The sequence below is a fragment of the Giraffa tippelskirchi genome, chromosome 5 (assembly GCF_054371585.1).
Source record: "Giraffa tippelskirchi isolate mGirTip1 chromosome 5, T2T-mGirTip1v1.2.pri, whole genome shotgun sequence".
NCBI classification, from domain to species: Eukaryota; Metazoa; Chordata; class Mammalia; order Artiodactyla; family Giraffidae; genus Giraffa; species Giraffa tippelskirchi.
Window position 1 is genome coordinate 14,774,609 of NC_137279.1, and position 12,810 is coordinate 14,787,418.

Here is a 12,810-nt window from a genome sequence, read left to right on the forward strand (position 1 = left end):
TCACTTGACAATTTTATGATTAAAACCGACAAATGGAAAACAGACAGTTTTGAGTGTTGCTAACATAATCAAGCATTTCATGCCAACCTGCTCGGCCACCCCGTTTCTCAGATCTAAGTGTACCACACGTGTCTGCAGGTGAAATCACTTTTGCACATCAGCGAGGTAGCCATTGTTAAACCTGGAGGACAGAACCCAGATGAAAAGCCACTGGTTCACGGAAACGACACTTGAAACCCTCAAAAATCAGATTCCAAGAGACACGTGGTTCTGTGTATGTGTGTATCATGTCAAACTGTTAAACACGACCGCAAGAAAAACGATGTGAACATGTTTTATCTTGGTTGAAGGTGGTGGTTTTCTGGGAAGACGCTGAGACACCAAATGGAAGGCGTTCAGTGTCTGCTTCATTCTTGCTCGATAAGAGCAAGGGATCTCGGGAAAAGGTCATTCTCGGAACAGTGAACAAGTCTCCGGTGCACAAGTCTGAGGTGGGGCTCAGCAGTTCGTTTACAGTTGAGGAAAACTATTTTAGTCACTTGGCCAAAAAAACCATACAAAGGGAGGGGATGTAAAACCCTAGGCGACTTGAACTCTCCCTGCATTTTTTTCTGCTTGAAGCAGGATAAAAAGCCTGAAATTTTGGCTGCGTCTCTATTTATGTAACAACCACAGCTGCTCCCCAAAATAGCTGCCGCTGCCGGCTGAAAGAAGGAAGGGCTTTTGTTGCTAACGTTTGAATCCGTTTTCTCTAGTGCCTGACTGAGTTTCCTTCCCCTCATGTTTGGTGCGTGCTGCTGGGTTCAAAAGGAGATAAGGAATTTCTCCCTGGACACATTAGTGGTGCCATCAGCTATATGGATGGATTTTCAAGTCAAGGCTCATCTTCGCAGTGAGACCACACTAAGCTTCCTATTCTGTTCGGTGGCAGGTAATCTCTTGACCACCCAGAATGTATTAACTACCCACCTTCGGAGGGCAGTAGAGTGGCTGATAGTGAGGCCTTTTGTGTTCATAACCTCACAAAGAGAAACATACAGTGCTTTTTCTTTGTTTTATTTGTGTGTATGTGTTTGTGTGTGTTTGTGTGTGTGTGTGGGTAGAACAAATCTAGACCTGGACTGCTGGCGTGGCATTGAACAGAGTGCCCTCCCCCAAAAGTAAGAAAGAGAACTCTCGTCAAAGCTATCGGACGTGTTAAAAAAATACAAAAGTTATTTTCTCCTTTTGATTGCTATTTACTTGTGACAACATGTGTTAAAAATATTATTTCTGTCTTTGAGAAGAGATCATTCTCTTCATAGAATATGGAAAAATAAACTCTACCAAACCCACAGTTCACATTCCCCACTACGGCCCGGGGCTTTGGCTTTCGCATCTCTGAAAATCATCACCAGTGTCAATGGATTACTACGTTTTCCAGGCGGCAAATGCTTTTCACTGCACCATCCAGTGCTGTCAACAAGAGAATGGAAGTGGCAAGGCTCACGTGACATCTTGAAGGGAGAGGATTAGGAAGTAGGGTGGTTTATTTGCTGACAAAGTGAAAGGTAACGGGGTGGTTTCAGGCTCTCCTAAAAAGCCGTGGGGTGTTCCCTCATCACCTCTGACCACTGCCAGCACTGCGCTTGCGTGGGGGGTTGAACATGGGATGGTAGGGAGCCATTAAGGTGCCATCGCTAGGAGGACTCATCTTCCGCACCCAGGATCATCATAAAACACTGAGCTGGATGAATGGGAGAAGACAAGGATACATAAAAACAGTAAAATGTTTATTTTCTTAGAAAAAAAAAGTGGGCAAGAGGGATTCGAAATGATTGTGATCACACTTCCGTCTGCATCTGAGCAAAACTGATGTTGCAAGCTTGATCTTTAAGAGACCCAGGAAATGAAACCACCTGCTGCTCGCTCCTATGTCACTTCCAGGAGTCATGTCATGACATGCTTTGAATTGATAATAGCGTCTCTACTTCTTCTTAGCAGAGAAACTAGGCTTGCCATAGCAACCATCCCATCTCCAAAGCGCAACACTGCCAGTGAGAAGCAAGGCTCTGGACTGCTGGGGGAGGCAGGGAGGAGGGAGGGGGAAGGAGGCGCTTGTCTTAGAAGCGGAACCGGTCTAGAACAGAAGTTGGATATCTGAGTTCACCACTACCTCATCTTATAGAAAATAGGTTGGAGAGCATCTGTAAAACCAACAGTATCTTTAAGGTGAAATTGCAGAATTTTGCTGCAGACCTGGACACTGAGAGAAGTGAAAAGTTGCAACAAGTTTTAACTAGCAGCAACAAAGAAAGTTCGATAACAGTTTTTGTTTGTTTTTAGCAATATTCCTTTGCAAGTTCATTAAGAAACACTGTAATTTAATGGGGCATACGATATGGAACGATCTTCTTTTGCTATAGTGCTGTTCGCTGAAGAGAACCGACCTTTGCAAAGATTTCAGCTGGGGTGTAACCTATTTACACAGTAGTAGCTCCCGGTTCGAGTGTAGGATTGGTGCTATGTGATATCTTCTTCTTCCGAACAGTAATCTCGACCCTTGAGAGGAAAAGAAAAGAGTAAGATGTAAATGAGAAATTCAAAGCAGAGCTGGAGATAGTTATCTGCAATCCATCTTCTCAGTTTGTGTCTCCTTGCAATGAAACCCAGGCTCCATCAGTCACTGCTGGGCACCAGGTATGTAAGTCATAAATACACATTGGCCAACTTGTAAACTGTATATACCTCGTCGCTTTGAGGTTTTAGTAAGCTTCTAATAAGCCTTTGTTTTATATTGATAGGGCTTCCCTGATAGCTCAGTTGGTAAAGAATCCACCTGCAATGTAGGAGACCCCAGTTCGATTTCTGGGTTGGGAAGATCCCCCGGAGAAGGGATAGGCTACCCGCTCCAGTATTCTTGGGCTTCCCTGGTGGCTCAGCTGGTAAAGAATCTGCCTGCAATGCAGAAGACCTGGGTTCGATCCCTGGATTGGGAAGATCCCTTGGAGAAGGGAATCTTCTACCCACTCGGGTATTCTGGCCTAGAGAATTCCGTGGACTGTATCGTCCATGGGGTTGCAAAGAGTCGGACACGACTGAGCGACTTTCACTTTCACTCACTTTGCTTTGTATTGGTAAGGATTTATATTATACTAGGCACAGACAAGACTCAGCCTTTCACCACATAATCACCAAACGGATGATCCATTCAGGAGACCAGTTTGTCATGAACAGGAAAAAACAAAACGAACAGCGAACAAGACCCTTTCTCCTAGGGCCAGGGCTGCTAGCATTCCACAGCTGCATCTCCAAGCCCAGAGCTTATCTTTTATGGAGGAGGATGGTACAATCTAGGGATATCTTACTTTTAATCTGCTCTAAATTAAAAGAAGGATTAAAAAACAAAGATTCACTGAATATGTATAACATATTTAGGACCATGTTTGGCACGTGTGGGATGCACAAGGAAGGCAAAAATGCTTTAAATGCATTCTCTAACAAAACAGGTTACTTCAAGGCTTAAGAACTACTATATTACTTTTGAACATATATCATCCTCTCTCCATCAGGGTATATACTCTATGAAGGCACAGTTAGGTCTGGGATTAAGTTCCATATGTCCCATCACTGGACTGTCTTGGTCAAAGCACATGGTTCTGTGGTCTGTAATCCCTCACAGAGCATGGGAACAAGTCTCTGCCCTGCCTGTCTCACAGTGTCACAGATAAGGGCTTTGTATAAAGTCACGTATCCATACTATTTATATCCTTTGACCACTTCCTTTCTTTTATTTATTTATTTTTTTTAAAAGAGGAATGTATTGGAGAGATACAAGAGTATCCCAAAGAACAAGAGGCTCAGTAACCAAGGTTGGGAAGGATACATGTAGGATGACATGGACCTTGCCTCCTGAGAGGCTCTTAATGTGACCAAATTCCAGTTACTTTCAGTCTGTGTCTCTGGTTATTGTTTCTGATTTCCTGGAGTGACAATCATACTGACTCAGCGGGACTTAGCCCTCGACGCCCGGATCACACAGATGTGAACAGGTAACATCATGTGATGCTCAAGTTTGGTGAGTACATGTTGGGTACCACGTTTAGCACTTTTCAAATACTGCTTATTCTGCCACCACAGCCCTAGGTCTTATGTACTGTCCCATCTCCCACTTCTCAGATGAGAAGAACAAAGCTCAGAGAGGCCCAGAAGTTTTCCAAAGTTGTAAAGCTTTTACCCAACATCCAGTCTTTGGCAGGTCATACACACATCTTTAACTTTCTTATAGGTGGTAGTTGGGTTTGGTCTCTGCAAACATCCTGTGCTAATATCTTAGGGTTTCGTATAAGTGATCATAGACCATGACTTCTTTTCAACAAAAGTGGGAGCCATGTCCTGACTGTCTAAAGTACTTCTCATCCAAGCCTCCCCATGACCTAGACAAGGATGGGAGAAACATGTGGGGAAGGGCTTGACTGTGGCTAGGGGCAGGGGCAAAAACAACTGGCTTAGCAGCAGTGGGGAGGGATGGAGCTCTTTCATTTAATTATTATTATTATTTTGGCTGTACTGTGTGGTATGTGGGATCTTAGTTCCCCAACTAGGGATCGAACCCATGTCCCCTGCATTGGGAACTCAGAATCTTAACCAGTGGACCACCAGGGAAGTCCCGACTTCTTTCTTTTTAAATACACACTACATTTTTCAGTTTGTTGGGGGAACAAGTTCCTTTAAAAATGAAATTTTCTAACTACCTACAAAAAATAAAATTTTCTAATAAATTAGCAAAATTTCTTAAATTTTCTAAATAAGTCTAAATAAATAGACTTATTCCTAAATGTATCTAAAACATAAAGAAAGTAAGTTTGCATATACCATTTCTCAAATGCATGGTTTGTTTCTTTGTCACAATATCTGTGTGTTAGAAGTAGCTCACATTGTCCTAGTATTTCAGTATCATCATAGCGCACGGCTATACCACTTGGCTGGGTGGTCATCCTGGCTTTGTGACTCACTAGCTCTGGGATCCTGATCACATTATCTCCCTGTGTCTCACTTTCCCATTTGTAAAACAAAGATAACAACAGTACCAACTTCACCTGGCTTCTGAAGATTAAATGAGTTAATAATAGTAGAGTGATTCAGTCCTGCCTGGCACATAATTTTATACATGTGGTATGTGTCGCACACAAATACACGTGTGTTTGATAAATAAGAAAGTGTTGCCACATGATGAAGTCTTCAGGGCCTGTGAGAGCATGAGGGTGGCCTGTCCCCATGCTAAATGGCCCCAGATGGGTTGTTCTCGTTGAATGATTCACCAATGAGCAGACTTCTGGTTTCTTCTACTATCACACTACCAATTCTCACCCTTGCTCCCGGCAGAGTTTTTGAACCTGGTGTCATCTCCAGGCTTGTGCTACTCGCTGTAAAAAACATCTCCTGGGCAAGGTGCCCAATCCTGACAAAAGAAGTGTGCACTCAGCAGTCTTCTTCCCGACCCCATTGCTCCAGCAGATGCCAGCTGTTGTTGGCCTCGGCCATCCTGAAGGCACTCCCTGAGCCACACGATGGGGAGCTAGGGAGTCCTCATGGACCCTGAGCATGGGGGGTTTATTCTCCATTGTGGGAAACAGGACACATCCACATCTATCAGAAACAACTCACCGGGCTCACAGAGCAGATCTGTGGGTGGGTGCTGGATGTCTGGGTGGAGGGGAAACGTGGAACTCGTGGAGTTTCCATGGAGGTTTTATTAGGAAAGGAAAGATGACTTCCCCCACGTAGATGTGGACACGTACACTGTTATGTGGCACTGGGCACATCACTGGGCTTTGATATCCTGGGGATAATCATGGTCTCTGTCTCACTGGGTTGTGATCAGGATCAAGTGGGAAAAATCTAGTTTCTAGCAGGTGGTCAATAACTATCAGCTGCTTCTATTATTACTACTGTTGCTGCTGAACCCCGTGTTTGTTCAGGCCATGGCAGGGGATTAGGGACCACCTTCCTTGTGGCTGATGGGGGGTGTGAACTGTCGTCACAAATGGTAATCTGCCAGGTGTTGGGGAACCCTTCCTCCCACCTCAGCCTTGCACCCCAGATAGACCAGAACTCCATGTGCTCCAATAAAGCTTCTATGGCAGACCATGGTCCATAGACCAAGGTCCCTTCCCTTTTTATGAAGCCTCAATCAGAGAAAAGGACCAGCTGGCCAATGTGGGGTTCAGAGGGCACCTCATCTACAAGCAAGGACTTGGATGCAATGATAGACAGACAGACGCATGCACACACACACACACACACACACACGAACTAGTGCACTCAACGATAAAGCAGTCTCCAACTCGGTAAATGAGTTACAGGGTTATGCAGAGGGAGTGTTTGAGACCCTTCAAGATTACTCTTACCATAAGAAGGTGCCCTCTTTTAAGGGGTAGGGGGAAAAAGGGTTATCATGCGATTACATGATATCATGTGTGTGAAATTTTGAAAACTGTAAAGCACTCTAGAATTTAGGGAATCTATCATTCTATACAAAAATGAATTGTGTCCCCTTTTGAGGGACAAATCTCTGTAAACCCTCTGTGTCAACCCCAAACAGCAACTTTTATTTTCCAAGCATTTGCTCCTCTGAAATTATTATGACTATGAGAAGGAGAAAGAAAATTGCATCAGCTGCTTTGCAGACACTATTTGATTGGTGATTCACATCAGCCCTGAAAGTAGGTAGCAGTCCTGTGCCCTGTTACTTGTGGGCAAATCTCAGCGCAGCCCAGAACATAGGGCTAATCTTTGTCTCTTTTGTTAATGACTGTAGTGAGCGGATGACTAAATTAAATTCAAATCAGTTTTATTTTTGTTATTTTCACCTGTCAGCAGTTCTGAGAACCAATTATTTTATGAATACAAAACCTGGAAATCAAAAACATGGATAGTAAGCACTCCATACAGCCAAGTGTCATTTTAAGGGGAACCTGAGAAAACTTATGGAAGCAGCCCCATCTCAGCATCACATGGGACCCCACCTGCACACTGGCTCTACTGGGCAAGATAGGGAGCTTGTTACTGTAATGTGACTTCACGTCTCACTTAAATTTTTAAAGGACTGTGCTAAAAAGAGAATCTTAAAACCTTCAGCTGTTGAAGGCAGGAAGCAGGAGTGAGCTGGGTGTAGGAGCTACACAGCAATTCTCTCAGTCTGAAGCATGCCCTTTCCCCTCAAAGGGACGACAAAATGGAAGTCTTTGTAGAGACGCTTTATGCAGCCAGAATTAGGGGCTGTTAGACACAATTCCGCCCTTGTGCAAAGGACACACTGAAAGCTACAGAGAGCCAGGTCCCCATGAGGCCCCCACAAGCGTGAAGAATGCAAACTCACGATGAGGCTGACAAGCAGGGTTTGTCTGAAGAAGCAGAGGGGCACTGTGGTGCAGACTCAAAAAGATCTTAAGGAGATTTTGCCTACTATGGCTCAGACGGTAAAGAATCTGCCTTCAATGCAAGAGACCCAGGTTCGATCCCTGGGTCAGGAAGATCCCGTGGAGAAGGGAATGGCTACCCACTCCAGTATTCTTGCCTGGAGAATTCCATGGACAGACGAGCCTGGTGGGCTACAGTCCACAGGGTTGCAAAGAGTCAGACACGACTGAGCAACTAACAGTCTCCCTGACCACACGCTTACTCGGTGTAGTTTCCATGTCCTCTTCAACTGTCTGCATGCTTTTCTTGGAAACTGGAAGTTTATGTCAACTCCTACATTTCTAAGGTTCTAGGATAAGGATTTTCTAATTGTTGAAAGGTCTAGGCTTGCAATTAGCAATATTACAGTGTAGTGAAGGAAAGGGCATTGTCATGATGTTATATTCTGCTAGTTTAAAGAGGACCAGCTCAGAGAGTGACTTCAAATAAAGGAGTTATTCCTACTAAGTGCCTACTGTACTTTTTCTCCTCAAGTTAAGGAGGCCAATAGGCTAGGGCTGGCTGTCAAGTTTCCGGTGTGAGTTTATCACAGAAGTCTCTAGTACTTCTCTGTAGACATGTGTGCATTTGGCCTAATCTGTACACACTGAGCATTTAACAGACAGCTGTGAACTGAGTATCTCCCCAGTGGGGCAGTCTGGACCGAGATGAAAATTCCCAAGAGGAAGCAGTGAGCTCGTTTTCCCATCTGTAAAATGGGGACAGGAGGACCTAGCTTGCAGTGCTGTTGTGAGACTTAGCAGTCATTACACATAGGTGATCAGCAAAGCTTGGCACATGGGAATTAATAAATTATAACTCTTATGATGATACTGAAAAATGAGATCCGCAGATCCAACTGTTAATAAACCAACTATGTGAGAAATTGGGCTCCCCGCTGGATCGCTTCTCTGCATTCAGGGCCTCACACAAGTGGTGCCTCAGGGCCTGGGTGGTTGTCCTTCCTTCTCCTTCCTGGCTGACTCCTGCCCTCAGCCCTCACCCCATCCATTACTTTGCTTTCTTTAGTGCAAGTTGCTCAGTTGTGTCTGACTCTTTGCGACCCCAAGGACTATACAGTCCATGGAATTCTCCAGGCCAGAATACTGGAGTGGGTAGCCTTTCCCTTCTCCAGGGGATCTTCCCAACCCAGGGATCGAACCCAGGTCTCCCGCATTGCAGGCAGATTCTTTACCAGCTGAGCCACCAGGGAAGCCCAAGAATACTGGAGTGGGTAGCCTATCCCTTCTCTGGGGGATCTTCCCAACCCAGGAATCAAACCAGGGTCTCCTGCATTGCCGGCAGATTCTTTACCAACTGAGCTACCAGGGAAGCCCCTGCTTTGTTCAGACCTCTGCGCAAATGTCACCTCACTGTCTTCACTGAGCTCGTAACATAAAACAGCTCTTACTCTGCTTCATTTTTACTTATATTATCTATCATTACCTGATAGATTATGAATTATGAATTTGAATTTGTGAATATATGAATTTGAATTATATGAATTCAATATATGAATATATGAATTTGTTTCTTTACTGTCTTCCCCTTGAATAGAAGTATCCAGAGGGAAGAAACTGTTTTCTGCACTGCTGCATCCCCAGGGCTTAGACGAGCACCAGTGACCTATTAGATGTTCAATAAATATTTGTTGAATAAATGAAAGCAGGAACAGTATCTGGAGAGGTCTGAGATTCTGGAGTTGGAAGGGGACCTGGGGGTCTTCCTCTCTGACCTCGCACCTAACATGGAACAGACCTCCAATGACCACATTATGGGCAGGGAGCCTCCTCTTTTTCACTAGAATATGTCAGATACTTTCCCAAGCTGCCCATGAAAGTGTTCAAGAGCTGAGCCCAAACGCTGCCTCTTTGTAACTCCCACAGAATGGCGTACTCGGGGCCTTAGCGACAGGAGGCTAGGTCCTCCCAGACTGATAGCACCCTCTGGTCCATTACCTGCAAATAACAAAGTTTCCTCCCAGGTCTTCCTATCTTGCATATGTGTCAGTTTTCTCATTCTCTAAGTGCACCCTCAAAAAAGTCACTGGCACAGAATCAGATATCCTAGTAATATGGCCTAAAATAGGTAAGAGTTAAGTATTTGACAAAGGAGCTCACCACAAGTGACAGATTCCAAGAGAAACGATGTGTTAATTCTTAACAAGACAAAATAGAACATAAAACTGAACATCTATCAAAGCTCTTGAGAGGGATATAACTCTCAGCCTCAAAGGCATGGACAAAGATCACAAAGAAAAATAAAAAAAGATGGACATATTTGATCACGTAAAAATGAACCTTTGCATATATCAAAAAAAGAATAAAATAAAAAGGCAAACCTCAGTTGGGAAAATACCAGCAGCATACAGTATGTAAATGACAAGTTATATGAGAAGCTCACACCAATAAAAAATTAAGAGGATCTCAGTAAGAGGGAAGGGCACAAAGTGGAAATTCATTCAGAAAAAATAAAGTCCGTAAACACACAAATAGAAAAATGGTCTGTTTCAGTCATCAAAAAATACAAAGGAAAACAATTAGATACTATTTAAAAATTCTTGAGAGTGCACAATGAAGTGCAACTCTACAGACTTGTAAAATGGTATGGCTGCTTTGGAAAGTAGTCTGTAATATGTATTATGAGTCATAAAATTGTTCATACCCTTATTACAGCAATCATTGCTATTGTTAATTAATAGCGATGATAAAACCCTAGATACATGTTTTTAAAAATATACAGATTGGTTCCCTGGTGCTGGAGGTAGGAAAGGGGACTGGCTGTAAGCAGGCAGGAGGGATCTTACTGATGTGATGGAAATGTTCTAAAACTGAGTCGTACTGATGGTCACACAGTTTGGCAAATTTACTAGAAATCACAGGGCTTCCCTGGCGGGTCAGACGGTAAAGAGTGCCTGCAGTGCGGGAGACCCGGGGTTCGATCCTTGGGTCTGGAAGATCCCCTGGAGAAGGAAATGGCAACCCACTCCAGTATCCTTGCCTGGAAAATTCCATGGACGAAGGAGCCTGGCAGGCTACAGTCCATGGGGTTGCAAAGAGTCAGACACGACTGAGCAACTTCACTTCACTGAACTGTACACGTAAAATGGGCAAATTTTATGGCATTTAAGCTATACCTTCATACCGTTCTTAAGAGCATATGCACAAATATTTTTATGGCAGCATTTTATTAGGCACAAAAATGTCAGGCTAATATCCCAAAGAAAGGATGTTTGAAACATATAAATGACAAACAAAATGACAGGACCAGTCATCCCATGTGTCCCAAACTGGGGCAGATCCTTCTTGTGCACCCTGCATGTCCACAGATACTGTTTTCTTTTCTCATACTCCCTCCTCCTCAGCCTTCTCTTGCTGTACTGTGCTTAGTCACTCAGTTGTGTCCGACTCTTTGCGACCTCATGGACTGCAGCCCGTCAGGCTTCTCTGTCCATGGGATTCTCCAGGCAAGAATACTGGAGTGGGTTGCCATGCCCTCCTCCAGGGGATCTTCCCAATCCAGGGATTGAACCCAGGTCTCCCACATTGCAGATGGATTCTTTACTGTCTGAGCCACCAGGGAAGCCCCAGCCTTCACTTAGTAGCTACTTAACCTTACGATCATGTTCCAGCATCATCAAGTGAGAGCTCTAGGGAGACTTGGTCTTTTCCCCTCTTGGTGGTCCTTCCATCCCACCACCATGCCTTATAGTAATTGTAGCCCAAATGTTTGTTTTCCTTACTATAGGCTGCAGAACAGAGCATGTCTCTTATTCATCTTTGTTTTTTATCTTGCTGATAAAGTAAAAGACTCTACTGGGAAGGGGCCCCTGGGGAGAGCAGCAGAGTAAGGGAACCTAGGACAACTTCACTCTCCTCTTCGTCTTTTTGACAGTTAATGGAATCCTTGTGCAGTTCAGAGAAGTTTGCTTTAACAAGGCTTATTTTTGTATGGAAGCATGCATGCATTGTTAGGGCTTCCCTGAGATCAGGAGACCCCAGTTTGATTCTTGGGTTGGGAAGATCCCCTGGAGGAGGGCATGGCAACCCACTCCAGTGTTCTTGCCTGGAGAACCCCATGGACAGAGGAGCCTGGTGGGCTACAGTCCATGGGGTCACAAAGAGTTGGACATGATTGCAGCGACTTGGCATAGCACAGCACATGCGTTGTTAAGCTCATCATAAATCAGGCTACCCATCAAATGAAGAATTCCTCCTCCTCTCCCCATACCTCTCTGAAGGACACTGGGAACTTCTGTAGGTTTGTAGCCTGTGCATTATGTTAACTCTCTCACCTCCTGCCTGCTTCCTTTACATGATTCATCGTCCTCCTCTCTCTTCCTAATCGTGGGCTTACTGAGTTTGTTTCTTGACTCAGTCATCCTTCTTTGGAAGCCTTCTACCCATCAGTGGGGGATGGTCTGGCTTTCTGGGCACTAAAAAACGTCTTGATTAATGAAACACAATTGCCCCAGCTGTATTGTGGTACAGAATTTAATGGGCCATCCTGATTCTCTGTCCGTCAAACACCTTTTCCCACCAACATTTTCCCATGTATCACCATCTAGCAGCAACTTTGAATCTAAGTTTCTCTGGGAATCTTGACATTTAAGTTCCATCCTTGAACCAAGAATACAGGGCCATGAAAGCTGCATTCCACAGCTTGAGCATCTGTGAACCACCAGCCAGAATCCAGAACAAAGATGATGCGGAGGAGACGGGAAAAGGGTGGAAAAGTGAAATGAAGGACACCCCCAGGGGCTGCTGTTCACTCCTCCTCCTGCAGGGCTGTGGGCCAGGAGCAGACGCCCCCCACCCCATCTCTTCCTTGGGGCTTCAAGTGTCAGAGCCTCTTCAACCAGGGAGTGTTTCAGCGGCATTTTCGCTTACAGCCCAACAGCAATTTATAACCAGTTTTGAGGTAATGCCGAAGAAAAGCAGACATAATTAGTTGCGCTGTTCAAGTCTCCTCCCCCGGCTTATTTCATTAGAAAAATCAATTGAGGCATTAATGGCCATGCCTGTTTCTAATGAGCTTTATTCTAATTAGTCTCGTGCATTATTATTTCAGTTGGAAAAAGATCTCGTTAGTAATGAATGGGAGGAGCATGACAGCCTCTGACTGTTTCTTTGACCATACATAGGAATGATTACCATAACAAGCACAGTGGCAAGAATCCTAGTAGACTGACCTTTTCATTTCCAAGAGAGACTGTATTAACTAAACAGCTTTAAAACCCCCATGAAGTATTTATTGGGCTTCCCAAGAGGCTCAGTAGTAAAGAATCCACCTGCCAATGCAGAAGACTCAGGAGACTCAGGTTTGATCCCTGGGTCAGGAAGATCCCCTGAAATGGCAACCCACTCCAGT

At 44.4% G+C, this 12,810-nt stretch overlaps 1 protein-coding gene across 1 annotated transcript in view; it reads right to left on the reverse strand.

Annotated features, from left to right (window-relative positions):
• The window catches only part of C5H1orf21 (chromosome 5 C1orf21 homolog), a 240,096-nt gene continuing 227,286 nt past the window's right edge, over positions 1-12,810 (reverse strand). Inside the window, exon 6 of the mRNA XM_081485763.1 lies at positions 1-2,541. Coding sequence (XP_081341889.1) covers positions 2,503-2,541 — 39 coding nt within the window. The 3' untranslated portion in view covers positions 1-2,502. The remainder of the gene's footprint in view (positions 2,542-12,810) is intronic.